This window comes from Physella acuta, unplaced genomic scaffold, assembly GCF_028476545.2.
Source record: "Physella acuta isolate Inbredline_101_S28 unplaced genomic scaffold, ASM2847654v3 ptg000635l, whole genome shotgun sequence".
NCBI lineage: Eukaryota > Metazoa > Mollusca > Gastropoda > Physidae > Physella > Physella acuta.
The window spans coordinates 112,501-139,288 of NW_026732154.1; the positions used below are offsets into that span (position 1 = coordinate 112,501).

Sequence of the window (26,788 nt, forward strand, 5' to 3'; positions counted from 1 at the left end):
ACAATACAATAAGGCTAGGTATAACAGTCTCTTTTATTTTTCTCAATCGCTTTTCCAGTTACACATCAGCCTATCTACTTTTACTCATACGTTCAACTGCGCTCATTGCCTACACACCTCTCTTCTTCCGCTCACAACACAATCGCTGTCACTCGACCAGTCGCTTTCCTTGTACCCTCGTTCACTCCATACATTATACGCGTCAAAAACACACGGCCCTGCGTATCTATCGATACAAGATACATACACACACGCAGTGATCCGTCCCGCGTATACACATTCATACACATTACTTCACCACATACAGCTTAAAATGAGCTTTTAAGTTATTTTCTACCTCTTTTTGTGCCTCCCCCCTACAAAAGGTGCCCCCCCCCCGCCCCCACCTTTCTAGCTACGCCTCAGGTTATTTTACTGGAAAAAAAGATTTTATACCTATATGGAATTCCATTTTATTAGCCCTACCAAAGCGGTAGGCTACACAAGTTGTCTTTATTTTAGAACTCGGAATTGGAGTATATTGACATTTACAGATATTTGAAATCAATCGAAATTGTAACGAAATCAAACTATACTTTATTTTACTATGTGTAATATCGTCTACCTCATTGAAAAAGTACTAATCTTATCGTGTTCCAATGGAAATGAAGTAAGGTATTAGTTTCGATTACCGGAAATAGTTTAAATGTTGATTGAAACCAGCTATATTCTTATACTTATCTAGGAAATACATTTATGAGGTTTTGAAAAGTACAAATTGGGGTTTTTGGAATTGCTCATTAATTGATAGGGAATTACTTACACATGCTATTTCGTCAACTTAACATAAACGGTAATCATGTTATCTTGTTCTCATACATTTTTCTCATTAAGAAAAATCGCGCTTTTCATGTCTTGCAAGATTACAAGACATTAATGTGTAAAACTGCGAGAAGTTCCTACACTCCTTTTGATGTTTCGCACGATTATTTATGCGATAAAGTAAAAGAAGAGATTAGCAACTTGGCAGCTTTGTTAACATACAAGTATGTAGAGAGACCGAATTAAAAATAATGATAGATAAAAAGGTATGAGTTTTTACTAAACAAAAATTTGCGATCTTCGACGCGTTAATAAATTGTAGTATATTTGTTTCCGAAAAATTAATACAATTATAATTATCGAGTCAAAAAACATTAAGTCTTGCCCAGTAGAAATATTTAGCATTCATGTTTCTTTCAAGTGTTTTACTTGTACTTAGTTTTACTTTGGACCATGCAATTCAAATGGCAGGTAAAATAGTGTTTGTTTCGGTGTCATTGGCATATGAGATATAATATTATATTTCACATGCTTAGCCACCATTGATTTCACTAACGTAAGATGTGTAGGCCTACCAATCGCGAATTAGTTTGACTTGAGACATTCTACTGATAGTCCAGGATCTGAACATAAGACTTTCGTGATAGCATTAGTGCGTTTTTTTTTACAATTAACATTAGCCTACTTTTCAGCAAATAGCCTACACATATTGATTCGTAGAATTTAAAAAATACTTAAAACTTAAACTAATATGTTATATCATGAGATAAGAATTGTTTACTTCTCTAATCTCGCACCGATTAATGAACACACAGAAATTAGATTTCAATATAAAAGCAGAAGACATGCATTTTTAAACCTTAAACCTATTTTCATGCGACATGAAATATATAATATAATACCTATTTTCATGTACCTGGATACTTGTGTTCACGAAGTGTTTGGAATAAAGTCATAAGTTTATCGATATAATTTGCACGAATGACAGTGTCTATCATTTTCAAAGCTTTTTGGTAGATAAAAAACGGCAATTGTCCAAACGCTTCCAAGCTAGTATATTCCGCCATTATTTCTGTTGTATATTCCAGTAATTCATCTAGGGTTGGTGCCTGTAAAATTAGAAACATATTGCATCAACAAAAATTGATTTAATAAGTGTAAACTTAACAAAATTAAAGAATAACACTTGCAATAGAAGTATCATAACAAGTTTTCGTCGACTTAATAGAGTAACCCATAGAGATATTGAACATTTAGAATAACATTATTTGAGATTTATTAAGTGTATGTTGACTGTACCGGTTGGTTAATTATGGCTTTTATGATTGTCAATTTAGATTAAAGATTTACATGCTTGACACCAATTCGTACACTAACGCACCTTTATGAAATAAACCAGGAGTAATCTACTCTAAACATTATTAAAAAATCTTATATAACACTACCGGGGATGGCTACTTGGGATATAGACGTGATTTTAAATCAAGTTTTAATTAATTAATTTTAAAATAGATTGAAATCTCGTAGTAAAATAGAATTGCGCACAAAGTGAATGGCAAAAACTAAGTGTATAATTGTGCGGAATATTATTAGTCAATATATATATATATATATATATATATATATATATATATATATATATATATATATATATATATATATATATATACATATATGTGTGTGTGTCTTTTTTTATGCATTACTACACCTGTTATCACATCGCCATGAAACTTTCGAAAGTTGTTCAGAATATTCCTGGGGAAAAACTTCTAATTCGCTGGGGTGGCGCCCCGGTAGGGCGCGTTTTTTTTTCTCTACATACGGTATATGCAAATACATGTCGAATGCGGTTTCACGCCGTTCATCCGATGACCATCAACTTTTGGGGAGTTGATTAGAATACTCCAGGAAAGGGTTCTGCAAAAAATAAATCTTTTTTTTTTTTATTTCGTGAGGGCGGTAATATAAAATTAATAAAAGTTTAGATTATGAACACTGGGTTGTTTTCTTTTTGTCCGCAAAATATCCAAACAATTCCAAAGCCTACAATTCTCAAAATAATGAAAATATTGTCATAAAAAATCAAGTTTAGGAGGGTAATTAAATTAAAAATTAAAGTCACACTTCTAGAAATTATTTTGTAACCTTGTAACGCGAATAAATCCTTCTGTGCAGTGTCGTCACTTTGCGAATAATGAAATTAGCATCTATTTTTAAACGATCCAATCAGAATACACCATTAGCCGATCAATAATACACCATTAGTAACTCTAACAAATTGCTTCAGTCACACTGATGCTTATAACACGTCAAACAATTTTTTTTACGTGTTTAAGAAGAAATTCCTGTTGATTTGTGTCACTTTTGCGGCAAATGTGCGGTAGTGTAATCGGAGGCTCTCGAGAGTGCCCCTCTACGTCCCTGACACGTGAGCTGTGACCGAAGTCTAACTCATTATTTCGGTGAGTACACTCAAGGTTTTCATGCGGTAGTTTAGGTAAACCCGTGTCCCGATATTTATGATCCAAGTGCAGGCATTGTTTACATTTAAATAACTCACTTTTAGAAAACAAGGTCACACGTCTAAGAACATTGGATTGGTAACGCATTCATGAAACCCTTCTTATATATTTCGCCATACTTTCTTCTATTCCGGCGGCAACGGGATATATATATATATATATATATATATATATATATATATATATATAGATTAGTAGGTTAGGTGGCAGAATTTTAGTATAGGCGCTTATGAGGAAGTATCGAAAAGTATAGAAGCATGCTTCTTTGACTTTCAATTTTTAAAACCATCCTAAAGACCTTATCGTTAAAGTTTCATGCATTTAACGTACATCAAAATGAGGGTAATTAAATCCTTTATCGATTGGTATTAGTTTTTACGTATGACAATTTATACGGACAATAAACTTAAAAAAAAAAAACTAAAACTCATTACGGCCGACAAGTTGATTTTTTCGATTATTTCCCTTGGTTTAAATTCAGCAGTAGAAACAATACTTCGCTACGCGCTCAAAAAACAACGCGGCTATATAGGCAAAAGGTTTCTCTTTTCGGCAGACCATGCTTGTTTAATATTTTAAATGAAGATTTAATGTGAACAAGCATACACACATACGGTATTTTAAAGACCCTAGATGAACTTAAATAATTTTAGTGCATCATTTAAATTAACTCTAGCCAAATAAAATAATAAAATACAAATTACAACTTCTTAAAAGCTAGAGAACTAAAATAAGTAACAAGTAAATATGCGGAGCCTATGTCTTTCGCTTACAATTAAGGTCAAGTTTGATTGACTTGTTTCTTAAGAACTCATTGTACAAGAAAGTAAACAGTAAACCATTTAGGCCAAACAATTAACTCAATCAGTCGAACCATGACGAATATTCGCTACACGGGGGTGGGGAATTGTGAGAAAGTAGATGTTTTGTAATCCGATATGTGCTTAGCCAGGTCTTTTGACCAAAACATTTTATTACCCGGATCTGTCCTTAACTCAAGCGTGTAACCTGGTGAAGCGTATCAGACGAATGTTATGTAATGTCAGAGACAACCATCTAGCCAGATGTCTCTGGGCGTAAAAGGTGCGAACGTGATGCGTGGGCGTTTTTTCCGAACATGGGGAAATAATTCTATCATGTCTTTCGGTCAGAATTTAAGCTCCACCCATAACAAGAAAAAACGGACTATTCATTGGTTTTGAATATCACCAATCGTGCTTTCGGTTTAAAGATAGGCTACATTATAGTGACCAATACTAAAAAAATTATAGCACGTGACTATGTTGGGCCCTGTTTTCCGAACACTTTTCGTGACAATTTATATTATTGCTGTGATGAATGTTAGTGCTCTAAAGCAGGGGTCTCCAAACTACGGCCCGCGGGCCGGATGCGGCCCGCGAGGTCCTCTCGTCCGGCCCGCGTAGATAATTTTTGTCCACGGACAAAAACGTTTGTTGAAGTTGGCTGAGGAACTTGCTCAGAAAGTCACGATATGCCTGGAAGAAACTGGCCCCCGAACTGAAATTAGATAGTTAATGTGGCCCTCGGACTGAAAAGTTTGGAGACCCCTGCTCTAAAGGAATATTATTTGGACTCATCATCTTTTCCGTTCGTTTTCAAGACACATGGGGCATACTAAGTTACGCATCTTGGCTATTTCTTTCAATGTACATGAGTAAAAAAAATTCGGACTCATCATCATCTTTTCCGTTTGTGTTTGTGTTTAAGACACATTGGACATACTAAATACTACATCTGTTTTAATTACCTCGGGATACAAGAGGATAAAATGGCCCGTATTACTCGCAGCCGCCTTGATTTCTACACCCTTTTGGTAAGTAAAGCTTTAAATAGATTTTGAAAAATATAGTCGCATGTGTATAGAAGCGGTCTTTTGTGTAGATTATATTAAAATTCTACATTTTAAAATATCACCCTATGATGTTAGCCTCAAAGTCACCCCACCTAAATTTTGCATATATTGCGATAAACGTCCAAACTATCATCGTTCTTCATCCCATCCCCTTTAATCACGCATGAATATGACATAACTTTTTACACCTATGTAAAACAAAATAACCTCCTGATGTATAAATAGGCATTGCCATGTGCTCAAACAAATTATAAGAAAACAAGTATCATTGGTACCTATATAATCAAACATACTCTTTTATATACTACATTATCGCACTATATTTTAAGCGCTAAACTTTAATTAATGTGGGTTCTTTAAACTCATTTAATTTTTTTTTTTAAAAGTTTGATGTTTTATATATACGGAAATAATTTAATACAGTTAAATGCGCACGACTTCGAGACTTTCCCGCACCCCCACGCATACTTATCGCATTTATCTAACCTACATGTAATAGATATATGGAAATAATTTAATACAGTAAAGATTATAATAAAAACACACAACTACGTGACTTTTCCCTCACCCCCTCCCGCATACTTATCGCATTATGTGCACAACTCAACCCTACCCACACCATCACCTACATTTTAAGTACACACATTGTTTCGTCAACTCTGAATGCAATGTTTACAACTTTTTTACAATTTTTTTTACTTTATGTATTAGACTTACTGAAATTTAAAACAGTTAATTTTATAATAAAAACACACAACTACGTGACTTTTTCCTCACCCCCCCCCCCTAGCATACTAACTGCATTACGTGCACAAATCACCCCTATCCACACCATTAATATTTTAAGTACAACGTTCTTCAATCAACACTGAGAGTAATATTTACAATTTTTTTTTACATTTTTTAATGTCGTAAAGCTATAAAAAGCTATATAATATCAGGATCGCGTAAGTTAGGAAGGTTTTCTATAATACATATATGTAACGAAGTATAAAAGTGCCAAATATCTATACCAGACAAGGTTGCAAAGTATTTCATCATATAGCTTGTATACTTCCCCGCGATTGTTCCCTTAGAGAACTTATCTGCCTCACTCCGACATGTTACAACGTCTTACTCCCTAACTTACTAATGTATATATAAATAAATAAATAAATAAATAAATAAATAAATAAATAAATAAATAAATAAATAAATAAATAAATAAATAAATAAATAAATAAATAAATAAATAAATAAATAAATAAATAAATAAATAAATAAATAAATAAATAAATAAATAAATAAATAAATAAATAAATAAATAAATAAATAAATAAATAAATAAATAAATAAATAAATAAATAAATAAATAAATAAATAAATAAATAAATAAATAAATAAATAAATAAATAAATAAATAAATAAATAAATAAATAAATAAATAAATAAATAAATAAATAAATAAATAAATAAATAAATAAATAAATAAATAAATAAATAAATAAATAAATAAATAAAAAAAATAAAAAAAAATATATATATATATATATATATATATATATATATATATATATATATATATATATATATATACACTTTTTTAAAGGGGAAGGTGACACCATTAAGTGTCGCACCTCGCTACGCCACTGCCCTACACAATGGACACGGTGACACACGACAATGATTAAACCGAGCCGTGAGCGCCCCTCAACGTCCCTCACACCTGGGCGGTCGATGAAGTATGTTCTACCTCAATATTACGATCCATGAACTATGCATTGTCTACATTAAAAAACTCAGTTTTTTTTTAAAAACAAGATAACAGGTCTAGACTATAGTAAAGGTAATGCATTAATGAAACCCTACTAAAATATTTCTTCAGACTTTCTTCTAACCCTGCGGCAACGAGCGGGACGGGCACGCTATTATATTATAAATTATACGTCAAGTTTTCAAAATCTCAAGTTCGGTTCTTTCCTCGAAACACTTTTACAGCCACGTACTAAAAGCAATCAGCGCAGAATAGAAGAAATAGAAGAATCAGAACATAATACATTCTAGGTTCTTTAATATCACTGCAGACAGAACTGCACAGAAAAAAACATGAATAAAAACAAAAAATAAAACACTGAAATACGAGGACGCACACAAAAAAGTTAACGAATTAGCAGCAATCTTATTGTGCACAACACGCGATAGGCGTGGTTCACCTAAGCTTGATAGGATATGGAAAACACCCAAGTGAACAAGATTAAACATAAACACAAGCACTTACATTCTTCGATCATAAATCAACTTTAGTACACTTTACCCCATCCACAGTTAAAAGTAAATCGGCATACTGGAAACTTAATACAATCTATTAGACTATGATAGCTACATAGATTTAAACAATGCAAAAAGCACGGACATCAGAGCAAAGGTAAAACTATTAAATATGCAATAAAATAATTTACAATTAAAATAGCAAGGAAATTACGAGGGCAAGGATGATGTACAAGAGATAATTTAAAAATCTGAAAAACCTCCCAATAAATCATAACACTTGAACACATATACGATAACAATGAAAACACCCACAACATTAAAGTATCGAAGGCATGATGAAAACAGACCTCAAAAGTCTTATGCATAATTTCAAAATATATAGGACGGAGTGACCTAGCAGTAGAGAGCTGGACTGCTAACCCGTAGGTCACGAGTTCGAATGCCGAAGTCACAGAAACAAGTGAATTCTACTTCACTTGCCCCATAAACCGTCAGGTTTGAGAGGGAACTTTACTTACTTTTACTATAATTTCAAAATATTCACAGACACCAGTACCAGTTGGATGAAATTGATGCGGACAACCAGAACCGCTTTACTCAACATGTATGTCATACTAAACTATTATTTATTGCACTATAGCAGTAGGTGCTTTGGTAACAGGACAAAACCCTATAGCCAACAACATTTATAAAAAAAAAAAACCGAGTGGCAGAATAATCTAAAAAGCTTTAAATAAAAAATAGAAATTTAAAGTACACTTCATAATACCAGACTACGGAGGAGATGATAATGTGTATAGGCCTACCTACATTTAAAGAAAATGTCAACATTAATGGAGAAAGCTCATATAAAATGTAAAGAAACACTGACAAAAGCCATGCAAGCCTATTAAGGGAGCTACAGTACATTACAATAGATATGAGCTGTACATTAAGAAATGTATATAATAAACAAATAGCACGAGAAAAGAAAGTGAGATTGATTACAGGTTTAACACTACACTACAGTGATGCAAGAACATAGCACATGCAAATCAAATACTGTGAGAGTCATGCAAATAAAACTGTCAAGAAACAGAGAGAACGTGCATTTAGAATGCAATACAGTGAAATCGTTAATCTAACAATATAAACTATCATAAAAACAAAACAGCTAATTTAGTTTTCAAACTTATCAAAATCAATGAGGGGAAAATGTAAAATATAACCAAGCTGATTACTGTGGCCATTTACATATAAATTGTCTAGAATTGAGGAATGGAAGGTAATAAGTAGCGTTTGATAGAAAAATTTACGAGCACATTTTAATTAAAATGAAATAGTTAAATGAAGACATAGGTCTAGACACAAGCAATTCATAGATAATGTATTAGGATGGTAGGTAATAATTTTAAAATACACAGTTTTGATTTCTATAATAGAAGTATTGGTCGTTCATAAAAGCTCTTTTTATACTGCATTTATTATTGTCATTTTACAATACTTGATATTACTATTTAATATTTACTTTTGATGTATATGTGACTATATATTAATTATAATACATTGTAATGGTTTTGCTATGTTCTTTAAAAATTATATACCTTGTATGTACTGAATATCTTGACAATAGAATAACTCAATGTTAACTAAGACTCAAGTGAGCCGAGAAGACAATAACTAAGTAAATACAAGTCTGTCATGAAATGGCATACAAAGTAATAGCAAATAAAGGTTATAACAGAAATTCGTCACTGAAAAGATGTAATATAAGAAAGGCAAACATGTGGTAGAACTAAAAATATATATATATATATATATATATATATATATATATATATATATATATATATATATATATATTTAAGATTTAAGAAAGTTAGGTTAGAACTAAGAAATATTTTAATAGAGAAATATAGAATTAGAGGCAATTACGAATTAAATTAAAATTAATTAATCATGAGAATAGAAGAAGAAACTACAACATACCTGGTAAAGCAAACACCAAAAGAAAATATGGTCGTAAAATGTAACTCAAACAAAGTGAGATCAATTGTTTTATAATTAAAAAAATAAGCAATGTATCAAATAGCAGATACATTGAACAAAACCGTAAGAATCCTCAACGAACATAGTATTTTTACTGGGGTAAAAGAAGCCATTCCAAGTCTGTGTGTTCGGTATAGATAGGCAGATAGAAGAGAAAACCGTAATTCAAATAGAGCCACAAACAGTAAACAAAAATGTCAAAAATGTCAAGAGACGAGTATCTCATGAAGATAAGAAAAAAAATCATCATAAAAAACGTTTTAATAACAACCTTGTATGTAATAATGCACGAAAAAGTAGAAAATAAATTATAGACTACTATTTAAATAACTATAACGCTTTTCTTTATAGTTATTTAAATTGTAGTCTATACTTTATTTTCAACTTTTTAGTGCATTATTACATAAAAGCTTGTTATTAAAACGATTTTTATGAATTTTTTTTCAGTACTTTACATGTTTTATTTACAATAGAGTTACATGACTAAAAACCATTGCGCGCCATTGAACTTGATGGCGCAGCTATTGATACTAATTCGGTACGAATTTTAATTAATTCATAAAAAAATTAATTAGGCATCCAATTAAGTCAAATTTAATTTCAGATTGCATTGTCTTCATGTCTTGACCTACGTGCCAAGTGTGAATCGTATCGGTCAAGTAGAAGTGTCCGAATTTTCACTCCGGCGTTTTGGTCTAGACAGACTGACGACACTCTGACGAGGAAGTGAGTTAAATAAAAGCTTGTAAAAATGCCATCATATAAACAGAAGTATAATAAGTATTAAATCAAGGTTAATTTTCAAAGACGAAGATATACTAATGACCTAGATATAGAACTGGTTGATATACCAAGCCAGCAAGGACATGGTAAACGTAATCAATGAAGCAATGGCAGTATGAAAGCTAGAAACTAAACATACAATTCAATGGATCGATGGCAAACAGGTCATCAAATATATCAGGGTCGATTTAAATGTGAAAGTAAGCCCTAAGACAAATTAGTTGATTGGCATGTTTACTTTTTTGTTCAATCTGCGGAAATAGTTTTTTTTTAAATATTTTTTAATATTTAAATATAATGTTAACATAATGTTATTTTATCTTGACTTTTTTTCGGACACTGACACGTTTTAGTATTCAGGTTAAAATTGTTGTTGATTTTGTATAAGAACATGCTAATTGTAATTGTGTCAATGTAAAATTTCAGAACGTTTCTTTACGACCATTTGGTCCAAAATGTTTTCATAAAACACTTTTTTATACATTAGAAAACTATTAGAAAAGTATTAAGTGTTAAACATAAGAAGGTAAAACTACTATTTTACCGCCATCTTGTGCTGTCCCAAGCTCTTCGTGATCGCAGTCTAGGTTTCACCGCAGTGACCTCTGACCCGGCCTTTCAAATGTCCAGTCGGGTTAATTTTACTAAGTGACTAATCTTTGTGTTTGTAAGGTTCTTGGCACGGGTAAATCAGATAGGAAATATAGGTGTCTATGTACGCTCATTCTCCCTTTCTTAATATATATGATCTTTACGCTTACATAATAAACCACTTCTCCTACTGTGAGAATAGCTTACATGTAGTTTTCATTTGCAGGCTACTATAAGCCTTTGATAGCGTATTTAAAGAAATTCGGTGGACGCTGCATAGAAAATATAAAAGTTTCACAAAAGCTTGTCAACGTGATAATGGAATAATATAAACCACTATTGTAGTGTATCATGAAAGGAAATCAAATAAGAAATATAAAATGAGAAACATCCAACCATTTGAATCTTGATGCAGTTTAGCCAGAAAGTGCTCAACGACCTAACTTTTCTTAAAATCCTCAAGCGTGGTGAAAATAAATCGAATTAGTGCAAGCGTTTAGAATTATATACCGGACATTGAATCTTGACCACATTAATTTACTATGTAAACTTATATGATGACAATTTTGTTTTAAGCTGTACTCGGGAACTTTGGATTGAACTACAACACCCTTTATCAATTACGTCTTTTAAAACAACACCATAAGCTAATTGCCATTCAATCGTAATCAGGGGCTAAGCTGGATAATCTGTCTTCGGATGTATGTGTTCAGTAGTTTAAGACGGCTAAAGGTTCTTCCTGCCACGGCATTGCTTATTGGTAAAGTTAAAAATATACGACACATAGTGGATATTGGTTGGATACATAGAACACAAGTCATTAGCTATCATGAATTTCAGAATGCTTTTAATTGTCACCACTATTTCCAGAAGTTCCTTTTCAATTGAAACTCCCTTGTTTACGCTGCTAACATTAAAAACTTCTTGGAAAGATGTTCTAAATGATACAAATTCCTGCACAACTTCAGTTCCACTTTCAAAAACAGCAAAGTACGTCACTGCTAATTGCTCCAAATGGATTAAACAGTAATGTAATACAACAACTATTGTGTATAAGCAACAAAAAATGGAAGACGTTTCTTTAAAACTTTGAAACCGTGTGTTTCTACTAGTCCAGCGACATAAAATAAATTTGAACAATGAACTTTTAATTAGCGTCAGATATCTGCGTGTCCAATGCACCTTTGTCATGGAATAGTTTCCGTTTGTATACCCTGTGTTGCTCACAAATCAAATTTCTCAGCCAGCTCAGTGGTGTCACCAATCTGCTCAAATTCTGAATTAAAATTCATTTCTCTAGATTCTCATCTCATTTACAAAAATCTGAATTAATTGAAAAGCTGTTATATCATCAATGCTACTATTCTGAAAATAAATAGATAAGTTAAATTAAAACAACTAAAAACTTAAATGTGATCAAAGTCAAGGGAATTCAATTTCCTTCGGCAATCTGTTAAGAAGTAAAGATTTTAACTTAGCCGTCAACTATTCTCCGCAATGTAAGAAATATTGTTGGAAAATTCTGCAATATAGAATCTACTGCTGTTTTTCTAGAAGCGCATTTTATATCACTAAGTCTTTTCAGTGTTAATGAAAATGTTTCTATGATGTTGCGTTGCTCCTCTTTCAATATAGAGACGAGAAAAACCTCCAGTAAAAAATGAATAATTGCTTTCTCCATGTTCGGTAACGTGTCGGATAGAGACAAAATTGATCAATTCTGCTAATGTAATTAGTTGAAAATAAAATCACAGCAAAATACCTTGTTAATTTAATTTCACCTACTATTTTCTTTAAAACTTAGGCTGATATAGACCTTTTAAAGCCATTTTGCATACTCGGACTTAAGTATGTTGCATTTCTGTCACCGAAAGTTATATGTTGTTTTAGAAAATAATCTTTCTTAGATAGGAGTTTAATAAGTTCCAAAAAGGTGCCTTTTTTAGGGTAGCTTCTCTTAAATTTTAGGATTCACGATGGCCTCTAAATCCTATTATTTGCCTTGGGCGAATATACTAACCAGTGCTGTATTATTTCCCAACAACATTTCGTTTGGGTTTTTTATTTATTTCTCTCCAATCTTGAATATTTGTTCCTTGCTGGTTTTCTTTCCATTTAAACCTCTTAATTAACAAATTCTAAGCGCCACTGTTGTCTTAGTCGTAATATCTTTAGTTTAATGCACCAAATAATTTAAATTGAGCCCTTAACTTTTGATAATTACTAACCATTCGAAATAAATACAAAAAATACAACATCTAAGCAGATAATTAACTGTACAATCAGTGTTAGTTTAAGAAGAGTTGTTTTTGTTTAATACAAAATTTAGCCTTATTAAAATTTAATATAGATCTAGATCTAGTAATATAAACTTATAATTAATATAAAGTTTGACGACAAGACCGCCTGCTCGATATCCCCCTACGTTATAGATGTGCTAGCCTGGTCATCCGGTAACCTGTATTCGGTGGAGAGTGGAAATGTATGACCGTAGCTACAGCTAACCCACCGAAGCGTAAAAAGAAACCGACCGAAAAAATCGACTTCCCTGCATTTGCGGATTTGTACGTGAAGGCAACAATGTGTCCCTAACCTTTTTAAGGTCCTAACACCCCCCCCCCCACTACGGTCAAGCTGGGTACCACGTGGTAGGACACGGTGTCTCGCGCCTGATGGGTGGAGAACCGACGGATGAAAAGTGACCAACATGTAGTGTTCAAACCGGTGTTGTCAAAGCCATTTAGTCGGAGTTTACTACGTTGAGGCCTGCCTGGATTATGGGAGGTCAACTCATGAGTCGGTATTTCCGTTTCACGAAAGTCACGAAATCGTAAACACTATTAACACTTAATATGTGCTTAAGTATTATTAAAATATAAAAACTTCCTACCTGATTGTTGTGAGAGAGAAGAACAATCTGTACATAACAATCGATGGATCTGTTTTTATACAAAATATTTATACATAACATGTGTAATGTTTGTTTGGATGTATTTGTTTTTTTTTTTCATAAATCGACCTAATGAGAAGTAATAAAAGTTTCAAGAAAATAAAATCACAAAACATTGATATGCTTCGATTACAATGGTGTGGGTAATTGCATAAATGGTCTAAATATAAATATAACAAATCATTCTAAAGCCTTCATATTTAGAATAGTACGATCATGATCCTTAATGTAATATCATCATGATTGAGTAATATCCTACTTTAACTAATTATACGGCGTATGGGTAAAATAGAGAGTAATTGTTACCGTGGTAATGTTCTGCGCGATAAGTTCGCTTGTCATAATGGTAATCAAATGTGTGATCAAGGGGTGATTGGGAAGCGTTACATTTATTGACAAAGTTAACCGCGCATTAGGCCTATGAGTTTACTTGTCTAGAACCTTCTATGTGACAAGTTATACATTGAATTAAGTCTCGCAGTCGGTATTGAAATATATGTAGGCCTATTGACGTATATAATTTTTGTTAGTTATAATGTATCACTTCTTTGTTGCAAATGTCTAGACATGTTTCTGTAAGCTACACAAATTACGTACCTTTTAAAGTTGACGACATCTGCGTCGTTTTGTGCACTGACGGTTGAGTCGCTCAGTTCGTTTTTGGTGTCGTTTTGTACATCTTGATTTAGTGCTGGGTATTTAATAAAAATACGATATTTATTAGTATACTGATCCCAAGGATACATATACGTTTTAATTAATTATTCAAATCTAGAAGTTGATACCCATTATTGCAGGCATTTAGCTAATTTAAAATTTAATGTCTGAATAAGTGTTACATGTATGTTAGTTTTTGTTAAGAGTTATGGTTAATTGGAACGAATGCTAAAGTAAACCGCATTAATAATTATACAACAACATTGATAGGGATAGAGTTAGGTTTAAGATAGGGATTTAGTCATAGTTAGGTTAACATTAAGGTTTAATCATAAAACAACATTAAGGTTTAAGCACGAGTCCTAGTGAAATATTGTGTTAGCTTTCTTTTATTTAGGCTTGTCGCCATCTGTGTATAATAATTTAAACGAATCCGGGAGCGTTCGCCAACTATCTGGCTGATAGATTGGAGCTCGTTACATGGGCATACGGACCAAACTGGATAAAACGCAATTGAGGTTATAATAAAATTAGAGCTGTTCGAAATAAACACACTTTGTAATTACGGCTTTAAAAAAAAGACGATTATGGTTCGTTCAAATTGATAGAATGTGTAATATTTAACCGAAACTATGAAGGAAAATGACAGCACAACAGACCTTGGCTTTGAATGAAAAATATAGTGATATATATTTGGCAACTTGGAATAAGAAGACTAACGACACGTCTGAATGGATTTAGTAGAGAAAGCGTGCAAAAGCGCTCAGTGAGCTGCAGAATCTATAGGTTGAATACACGAATGATGCCGAGTGCTTAACTAGACGTTAAGAAAAAAGTAAGTATGTGTTGAGTCTTTAAAGTGAAAAAAAAAAACGTTTATTTACACAAGATTTTAAATTCACTGAAAATAAAAATAAAAAATTAATCTGCTATAATATGTAAAAGATTTCATTGGCGTTCAAAGCTTTTATGAAAGAAATCAGATTATTTTTATTTTCTCATTTTCAACGCATTTATCTGCTCCTTCTGATAGAATATATTAAACTATCGGGTAATTTAATTTTGGTATGTCCCGTTAGTTTCGAAACTGTTGAATTAATTTGTAATGACTAATTAAATCAGAGGCGTCTGAGGCGGTTTGGGTGCGGATCGCACCAGGTGACACCATTTAAGGGTATGTCACTCAGACAAATAAATGGCAAAATATACCATTAACGACCTTCTAAATAATAATTAAGTCTTTTAAGTACTAATTAACGATCACGACAAGTAGATAACAGGTGTGGGGGGGGGGGAGACACCATGACGTATACCTGTTCATTTAGAGAAAACAATGCTTCAACCACATGTATTAATAACTGATTATAGATAAACATCGATACTATTAACTGTGCACACTTTAAAGCTATCACCCAGGGGTTGGGAGTAACACCAACTGCAAAATTAAGAGACGATAATTTAAGATGAATATTTAAATGGGGGTGACACCACATCTAATAATTTACAATACAAAAGTTGTTTTTTTCACTTGAATTAATAGGTGGATCCAAATAATGTGTGCATATATTCACACGATTTGGAAATTATATATATATATATATATATATATATATATATATATATATATATATATATATATATATATATATATATATATATATATATATATATATATATATATACATATTTATATGTATATATATATGTATATATAATGTATATATATGTATATATATATATATATACATTATATGTATATATATCTACATAATATATACATAATTGTATATGTATATATGTATATATATATATATATATATACGTATATATATATATATATATATATATATATATATATATATATATATATATATATATATATATATATATATATACGCCACTGAATTAAACATGTAATTAAAAAGCGGGATGTATATTGAAAGTTTGAACAATATCAGTGCATTAGTGGTAGATCAAAATTAATTTTCACGATCTGCCACAAACCCACCAACAGCCTTTGTGGTCTAAATAAAAGCTTGAAAAATAGGCAATAAAATAACTTTAAGATTGGTCGTCTTTGATGATAGTTTAAATATTGTATAGTTTCTTAATTTGCAGTATTTTACTTGCTATTTAGACTAGAAAACACACTTCTGGAAAACGAACTATTCATGTGAAACTGATAAAAACAAACAACTTGAGATGTACTATAATTGTGTTCAAACGTAACGCAAACTTATTTTATATTTGTAAAGCTTCACACTGCTTTATTGATAATATTGGCTACACCCCCGACACACTACGGAATAGTTTTTCTGTACGGACTCCAAGGTATACAGATATTACGTCCCCTAGTATGCTTTAAAGAAGAAAAAAAATAATGACACAAGCAATAGCTGTAACGTTGCCCAAAGTTTCATCCTATAATATTTTACTTAAATAACTGTTACCAGAGCTTAAACTGTAACGCAAATGGAACCACGACTATTCCATGTTATAGTTTAGTCCAGATGAATAAATATAGAAAAAAAAATAAAACCATTTATTTTTTCGGTACAATATTTTAACCCAAATACAGCTCGAAGAAAATACTAAACGATAAGATGATTCGTAACTAAAAAACAAAACTGTAATTATTACTGATTAACTTATAGTCAATAAAGCTATATATATATATATATATATATATATATATATATATATATATATATATATATATATATATATATATATATATATATATATATATATATACTTATATATATGTATAAATACCTTTTTGAAATAAAAATATAACATAATAAAACAACGATGTTGATGTCATGTTATCGAAAATTTTAAAGTTCTTTGAAGATAACATATCAATAACATGTTTGTGCTTTTTTTCAAATGCAAAAAAACACAAATCAATTAATTGCACAGTGGAGAGATGTAACATCTTGTCCCTTTTCAACAATAGAGTCCTTGTTAAGCTAAATGTATTGAGGTAATCTTCAGTCTCATTTTTCCCATCACCAGAAAATAGTGTGTCGTGAACATTTTCATTTACATGGTTTATGTCTGTTCCAAATTTTGTTATATCGTCTACTATCTTGTATTGTCCATTTTTGGATGCAATCATTAAGGCATTACATCTTTCTTGTTTTACATGGTTTATGTCTGCTACTGCTTCAATAAGAATTTCCACCACCTTGTCATGTCCATTTTGAGTTGCAATCATTAATGCATTCCATCCATCAGCTTCCACTTGATTTATGTCTGCTCCTGCTTTAATAAGAATATCTACCACCTTGTCGTGTCCATTTTCAGATGCAATCATTAAAGCATTCTTTCTATCATCTTCCACATGATGTATGTCTGCTCTTGCTTTAATAAGAATATCTACCACCTTGTTGTGTCCATTTTGAGATGCAATCATTAAGGCATTATATCCATCTCTTTTTACATAGTTTATTTCTGCTCCTGCTTTAATAAGAATATCTGCCACCTTGGCGTGTCCATTTTGAGATGCAATCATTAAGGCATTATATCCATCTCTTTTTACATAGTTTATGTCTGCTCCAGCTTCAATTAGAATATCTACCACCTTGTCGTGCCCATTTATGGATGCAATCATTAAGGAATTACATCCATCATCGTTCAAATGGTTTAAGTCTGCTCCAGCTTTAATTAGAATCTCTACCACGTTGTCGTGTCCATTTTGAGATGCAATCATTAATTCAATCCATCTATTGTCTTCAATATGATTTATGTCTCTTCCCGCTTTATTAAGATAATCTACCACTTTGTCATGTCCATTTTCAGAAGCAATCATTAATGCATAACGTTCCATTTTAGTTTAATTAACGCAGGGCTCTTTTATTTACGGTGTGGAATGTACCACGCCTGTTGTTTGGATTTGCAGATTCAACAATTAATGTTGCACGGATAGTGTTGAACGTTGCGTTTCACTTTCAGACCAATTGTATATTTCTTCCCCCTTTAAAATGAAAAGCTTGAAGACGAGGTCTCTAGAACAGCACACGTAGCGTCACCTGAAAAATCGATTAATTTTTAAAAATTGTTATAAAGTTTTCAGGAAATGAGAAAAAGGTGCAACAAAGACAGCGAATTACACTAAAAATTAGTTCACAGCGATTTCAATCAGTATAAAGAAGGATGCCATATAAAATAGAACCATTTTATATTGAAACATCGATTTACGTTATATCAGAAGCAAGTTTTCTTCAAAATAGTATAATAAAATATTGTTAATATGACTTTTAATTAGTACAAGAATACCAGTTATTCTTGAAAAACCGTGTGTTTCGTGGGTCGTCCGTAAATGATGTCATGTTTATTTGACGATTTTTATATTTCCTCTTCCCTTCCCACTGTCACACATCTTCACAAAAAGTAAGACACCACAATTAAAAAGGCAACATGCTATTGTCTTTCAAATACATTGATTTCGGTTGAGCGTAGGTTTGACCACACTATACCTTCATATGCTGAGAAGACATAAACAGGTGAACTCTACTTTTAAAAAAAATAACATTGACATGCTGCGTCTCAAACCCGTACCACCTGTATGGTAACTTTTACACTATTATCTCAGCTAGCGATGCGTATGAATATTGAGTTATGCGAATAAGCCCTATTATTTCAAATTAAATTATAACTCAAATTAGCCAATTCCATAGCTACACAAACAAAAAATTATATAAAATAATTGCGGTCTTAAATAGTTTGGTATAGAAACTCATATTCGGCATAGATTCTAGGTCTGGATAGAGCTAGATCTAGATTTAGATCTAGAATCTAGATCTAGAATCTACCGCTGTTTTTCCGTAGCTCTAGAATACTCTAGACTCTAGATCTCTAGATCTCTAGATCTACAATCTATAGATAAATCCCTTGTGTTCACGAATTAGATGATTCTTGAAGCTAAAAAGCAAAGATTTATATCAAATATAATAGGACTAATATAGTTAATGAAAAAACTCAAAATTGATTGTGTTTTTATAATTGTTTTTATGCTAACTCTACTGATTTGTCATGTCCTTCTTTCTGATGCTATTATTAAAGCATCCCATCCACAAAGAGAAAGCCAGTGGCTCTCACCGACACAATTGTTACACATCGAAGGTAAAGCCCAAATGCATATACTAATATATGATGAAGGAATAACAGTTACATTGTACTGCCTATTTATTCGGAAAATTTGTCTTTGTGTATGGGTCGTATAATAATAAGTGTCCGGGTCCTATTCTATTTTTAATGCAAATTACGTTAATATACTGACGCAGTGCAACTGAAACTTGACTAACACTTATGCGCGTTAGTGTGGTAAAGTTTATTTAGGCCCTAAAAATAGAAAACGGAAATACTTTTTACACACAATAAGTCAGTGGGAAAAAATAATGCTGTCTTGTGTGATACAAATAGCATAATTTTGTTCGCATAACAGTCACAAATTATGCTTCTGTTACTGAAAATAGCAAACATTATTTAATATAAATAAACCAAAGTTGTCAGCTCGTTAGATGACTTGTCGGTGCAGTAGGCAATTAGAAAAAAAAGGGCAAGTGCTATCCACTACGCGGCGGTCAATACTTACTGCGACTAACGAGTGCATCCTATATACTATATATAGAAATAAATCACCACGATCTAGCTCGTAGATTGACCCCCCCCCCCCCCAAGGTGGGATCATAAAAAAGGTGTTACTTCAGGAAAACCATGGAAGGCTTTAGTAGTGACCAGTTCTTGTTCCTTATATAACCAATGTAAATTCTGTAGAAAACTATACTTATTTTAAAACAATTGCCAAATAACGATCACACTAAAGACTAAAAGTGAAAACAAAAAGTTTTTTTCTTTACATGTAACTAAAACAGCAACAGGCTTTTCATTACGTGCTTGCAAAGATCACTTTTAGTTTTTAAAGGACACTATGATATTATTAATACCATTTACATTTTACGTCTATATCCTGGTCTCATTAATATAATTCAAACGTTTCTATGAAATGCAGAATTATATGCATTTTGCTGTATCATGTTGAACCACTTCAAAGCTTTTTGAACATCCTTCTTTACAAGGTCGGATACAACGACAATCCCAAACGTAAAACCAACAATTCCTAAAGTGAAGAGGCTCTCAAGTTATCTTTCCTCACAAGGCCCGCTCGACAGAAAGTAACAATAGCTTAGTATTTAGCCGACGTGTAGACTACACACGATTGTCCAGTGAACAAGCACACAACTGAAATGCTAATGCAAATGTTAAAACATGAGCTGCTTAAACTAAACTTAATATGGGCCTCTTGTACAAGAAACTGTGCCAAATATAATTAAACTATACCAGTGGCGTAACAGATCATCAAAATAGGCGGGGGGGGGGGTGGGGGTGTGATGGCGTTTGTCAGGCTTGGTTACATTGTTGTATACATTCTTTTACAGGACAAACAGACCAGCTTTTTATACGACGCGTTCCATGTAGGGTTAAATCATTAACATTTTATAACAGCCTGTTATTTCTATATTTGGGGGGAAAAATCATCTTAAAAAGATAACCGGATATGTACAATTAGAAAAATTAGACTTTCGTAACGACAGACAGAGAAATGAAAAGTATTTACAAAATAAGGAATCAAAGTTGTGTTATCAAAGACTATGCTTAAAAATAAAATGAGTATAGAAGTACTGAATATTTTAAAACCTGTAAACATTATACAAATAGTTAAAAAGTTAATATGTAATTATATACGACTTTTTAAGTTTCTAATAAATATTCTTAGGTACATATAATAGGATAAATTAAAACACACGATGTAATCAATTATTTGTTGCCGATATATTGGCCCATGTAACAGCAGTAATATTGTTGATAGGATGATACTGTTGTTATTGTGGGTTCGTTCATCCAAGAATACGAGCAACAGTGCTTTGTAACTTCAAACTTTATTTACATGGATCCAAGAGAAATAATAATAATATTCCATAGTAGAAAAATGATTATTACATTATAGTCTAGAATAAACTGACGTGGTGACATCTTACATCCGACTACACCAGGGGTCGGCAACCTTTTGACACGGAAGAGCCAAAAGATGCAATTTACCAAATTTACCAGTTTTTAAATAGCCACTAACCTTTTTTTCAATATATATACATATATATATATGTATATATATATATATATATATATATATATATATATATATATATATATATATATATATATATATATATAAACATTTTATAGTATTTTAGCTAGCTCTGCTAGAATAATAAAATTAGTAATCGTAAAATATAGCTATAATCATTGAATATTTACATTAGTTACATCAATAGGACCATTGTCCTTGCATGCTTTTTGAAAGTTTGTTTAAATCTGGCTCATAGGAGGTTTCAAGCACGCAAATAGATTTTTAGTTGTTAGTTTTCCTCTTACTTAACTTTTTATTATATTCATGTTAGAGATCTCTTGCTAGCACGAATATGTTGACCTAAAGATCGTCAACACTGCAAATGTCAACTTCTCCACGTTACTGTACCATCCTGCAAATCTATTCCATGCGTCACGTATGAGTGCCTCAACTCGTGCCATTTCTTTTACAGCTGTCCAGTTGTGCATCGTACCGTGTATGTTTTACTGAACCTTCAACTATTTTTACTTGCTCTTGAGTTCTATGAATTTACCGCTCAACAAATACGAAAGACACTTGCCCGAATGCCGTTTGCCCGAAGGCCGAATGCGACAAGCAACCGAATGGACACTTGCCCGAATGCGACAAATGCCGGAATGAACACTTGCCCGAATGCAAGTGGCTTTCAGGCATTTGTCGCATTTGAGCAAGTGTCCATTCAGGCATTTGTCGCATTCGGGCAAGTGTCCATTCGGGAAATCGGCCTTCGGGCAAACGGCATTCGAGCAAGTGTCTTTCGGGAAAACGTCAGGCTCCCGTCGTTTTCAAATCCAGCAATTGCATTTGAAGCGAACCAGCATCAATTCCAAACAGCTCAAAATTAATCTCATTTGTTTTTGTGTTGAGAGAGTCTACCACGAACGTCAGAGTATTTGCATTTGTTTTGAATTGCTCAAATATTCATCCTCCGTTTTGTTTGTTGTAATGCTGAAGCAATTCATGCTAACATTTGCATTGGTTTCTAGATATTTTTTTCAGATTTTCGAAATCAAGTAATTTACAGCTCTCTGTGTCTTCAACCAAAAAATAAAAGTAATTTTCTTTCGAAACATCCACTTCTCAAGCAAGGCATAGGCTGAGTTTTCCTTTCCTTACAGTTTTTCATTTAGCTCGTTTAGTTTCTTTGTGATATCCACCATGAAGTTGAATATTTCAATTCGGGATGAACAGTTTAATAGGAAGTACATTAAAAATTGGGAGTACCAAAATATTCTTATAGAATAGCAAGTGTTTATTGTTTATTTTTATGATTATATAATTCATTACCGAGTGTTGCAGAACAACATTTTTATGAGTTTTGAAAATAAAATAAAATAATTATTAATATTTGTACATGAAGCCGAAGAGCCGAATCTTGACGTCAAAAGAGCCGCATGCTCACTGTTTAAATAAGCTTCATGGGCTCCATATTTGTTTGTTCAAAAGCATGTTATGTGTTTTTTCTTTGGGTATTAAAATGACTATTATGATTGTTATGTAACGAAGTCATCAGTATGGTTGGTATATGATGGTGATGATGACTGCAGTGAGAGGTTCAAATGAAACGCCAACACAATTTCAGCTGAACAACTTTAATGGTTACTACTCTAGTCTTGTATAAAAAAAGGAAATGATTTGAACATTAATAGTGACCAGCTTCAGGGGGGCAGCCCTATCACACAATACAAAAACACAACTACATCCTCGCAAGCCTAACGTTCAACTGTCCTATCTTTCTGGCCCAAGCTAAGCTTGACCCTGGGTTCCTTAACCCCTGCATGACCCCGGCATTCCAGCGAGGGGGAGGGACGGGCGCCTGCAAAATCCTAGGTGGAACTGATGCATTGTGTCCCAGTACAGGTGTGTGTGTGGGGGGGGGAAGTTGGGGAGGGGGGGGGGGGGTTGGGGAGGGGAGGGCAGTACACGCTGTCACAGTTCAGGTGTGGGGCAGGAGGGGGGGGGGTAGATACCCACTAGCGGTGGGACGAGGGGGGTTGGACTCAGTTATAACAATGATGTAGTATAGTTATTTAATTTATTTATTTGAACTCTCCACATCTCCTCATCCACCCCGCCCTGGATTACAGGGTCTGGCAGCAGAGTGTATTCATACACGAATTGTAGCATATAGCTTAGAGTCAGTCAGGAAATTTCAACACGTTATTTATTCGAATAAGATCCACACCTTTTTATCGATGTGACCTACTTAGGTCGAGTCAGGTTCTATTTTTATTTTGACATTGTATAATTCCTTATAGGGAGTGATGGCGCAACAACCGGGGTTTTTCCACTGACTTATTAAGGTGTCTAGGGCCCAGAAATTTTCCATTAAGATCTGATTGAATGATTCTGGTCAGATGACTATCCCAACCAATGGCTACATGAGTTGAGGATAATCTCCCCTGTTGCAGAAGTCTTTAATTGCACCGCACACTCGCCACACGTGGCAGTTTACCTTGATCAGGCAGTCTACCTTGATTAAGCGGTCTGTTAGGACCAAGCCGTCCATATTGTCCGGCAATAGATTCTGACCATTTGAACGTGAGAGAACTTAAGTCCTGTGTGTGCTACGCTTTCTTAAGTTGATTTAGTCTTCTAGTATAATATTACTTGTCGCCAAGTAATTCTTGAAGCTATAGCAGTGTTGTGTGGCCTGTGGCTATTTTTAGGCAGTGTAGAAATCTGTGATAGTGTTTTTTCTTACATTTTGTAAGTTGGGTTTTGATATTTTATACATTAAATATTTTATCTAGTTTAACCTTGTGTTCTGCCACAACTGTGTTCGCTTATTAAAGGTTGTATGCAGATTGGATGAGTGTTAATTACAATAGTATCACTAGTTTTCCCTAGACATCGAATTCGAGCCCTAGTGTGTCGTTGTGTTAGTGTTCATCCATTTAGGCCGTAAGGCATTTGCATATGACCCCGAAAAAAGAATCCGGGGACGTTCACCTTCTATCTGGCTGATAGATAGGTAAACGTTACAAAGTGGGGTCTCGCCGAGATTTAATCTGTCGTTCCAGTTGTTGGTTATATCAGTAAGCACTAAGGTTAGTTTGATTTAGTTGTTTTTCTATCCAGTGTAGCGCCGTGTTCTTACAACGCGCGCAAGGCTAGAATTATCTAGGTCAATTGTCAGACGTGCCACGTCCTAGATTGAAGAGGTCAAGTACACGGCCCAACGCACCGTGTTAAGTTAGTGAACCTAGGCTTGTTGTGATTTGAAAGTTAGTGTTATGGAGTCTTTTTTGGCTAATCCCACTTTTGAGGAGGTCGAGAAGTTGAGTAGAAAAGTTTTGATTAGTCTTGTTAAGGAATTGAAATTGGATTATTCTGTTACGCAGAAGTCAGAGGTGTTGAGAGATAAAATTGTTGTTCATTTTATTAATGAAGGGGTATTTGATGAAAGTTTGTTGGCTGGTGTGTTACTCCGTGAGGAGAAAGTTGCTTTAGAGAAGGCATTAAAAGAACAGGAGTTAGAGGTTAAAATTGCTTTAGATAGGAGGAGGTTGGAATCAGAATTTGGTAAAGTTAGTGATGTCACTTCTCTGGTAGATCCAAAAAAGTTGTCGGTGGGGCAAGTGATTGCCAAATTTGGGAAATTAGTTCCTAAATTTGATGAAACAGATTTGGTCGTTTTCTTTAACTCATTTGAGAGTTTAGCGAAGACATGTGAATGGCCCGAAACTTCCATTACTGCTTTATTGAGCTCGGTCCTTACTGGGAAAGCTGCAAAAACATACCAGGCACTCTCTCACGACGTTCAAAGTAACTATAGTTTGGTCAAGACTGCCATTTTGAAGGCCTACAAACTGACGCCCGAGGCCTATCGGATAAAATTCCGAGCACTCCGCAAGTTACCCACCCAATCATATGTGGAATTTCTCTTTGAAAAGGAGAAAATATTCTCAAGGTGGCTACACTCTGAGGAAGTTTCTGAGTTTGAGAAACTCAGGTCACTTATCCTAAGGGAAGAATTCCTATCGTCCCTGCCTGAAGAGATACGACTACACATACTGGATAACAAGATTACTGACATCCAGAAGGCTGCTGAGTCGGCTGACACATATATGTTGGTGCATAAGAAACCACCAGTGTCAGGAAACCGCCTCAACCCCGTGCTTCCCCTTTTTGGCAGCAATCCTCCTGTTGGCCAACACGTGAAGGCATTACAGTCCAGAGAGAAACCAAGATCAACTCTCAATTGTCGAGCAGTATGCCAGTTCTGCAAAAGACCTGGTCATCTTGTCAAGGACTGTTACAAACGTCGTCAATATAACAGAGAGGTGGTGCGTACTTCTGCGCACTATGCTCTATCCCCTCAAGCAGCCAGTTCAACTATGAACTCTAGAATTCTAAAGGACTCTAACCCTAAGTGTCCGCAAGAAGGTAGTCAAATCTCCACACATTATGTGCAGTCACATTTTGACTGTTCTCGCCACCATCCAGTTTCTTCCGAGTCTACCGATCTCGAGGGATCGAGAAAAGTTGACTTTTCATCTTTCATTGCCGAAGCTATCATTAGCAAACCAGGTGATCCGTTGTCTCAGCGGAATATCACCGTCCTAAGAGACACAGGAGCGTCACATTCACTTCTTTTGAAAAGTTCAATGGACATTACACCAGAGACGAACACAGGAAGGATTTCCATTATCCAGGGAGTAGGGACAAAATCTACTGTCGTCCCTTTACACAAGTTTGCCCTGAAACATCATCTCGTCGAAGGTGAAGTCATTTTAGGTGTGATAGATAGTATTCCTGTCCCAGGAGTACACCTACTTCTAGGGAATGACCTTGCGGGAAGCAAAGTATACCCCTGTACGGTTTCAGACCCTTTGTCAACAGTTCCAGATAATGATTATGAACTGTATCCTGCATGTGCGGTGACAAGAAGCCAGACCAAACAATTGGCTGACATAACGTCTGAACCACACCTACCATCATCGTCAAGAAAGTCGACTCCCAAATTGGAGTCTATGCTTCCAGAAAACACAAGCCTGGGCTTACCCCTGAGGATTTCTCAGGAAGACATCATTAAAGCTCAACAAGTCGACGCGGAACTCAAAGCAATGGTCGAAAAATCTCTATCATCTGACGATGGGGAATATTTCTCCGAGAACGGCCTCTTCTTTCGTCGCTCTATACCAATGAATGCCTCACCA

General features: G+C 33.7%; 1 protein-coding gene across 1 annotated transcript in view; it reads right to left on the minus strand.

The window, feature by feature from the left end:
* The window catches only part of LOC131948271 (uncharacterized), a 54,287-nt gene extending 36,117 nt beyond the window's left edge, over positions 1 to 18,170 (minus strand). The window contains exons 1-4 of the mRNA XM_059309807.1: positions 17,231 to 18,170; positions 14,396 to 14,489; positions 13,739 to 13,787; positions 1,718 to 1,910 (exon numbers count right to left, since the gene is read on the minus strand). Of these exons, the coding sequence (XP_059165790.1) occupies positions 1,718 to 1,910; positions 13,739 to 13,787; positions 14,396 to 14,489; positions 17,231 to 18,170 (1,276 nt within the window). The remainder of the gene's footprint in view (positions 1 to 1,717; positions 1,911 to 13,738; positions 13,788 to 14,395; positions 14,490 to 17,230) is intronic.
* Positions 18,171 to 26,788: the final 8,618 nt, after the last annotated feature.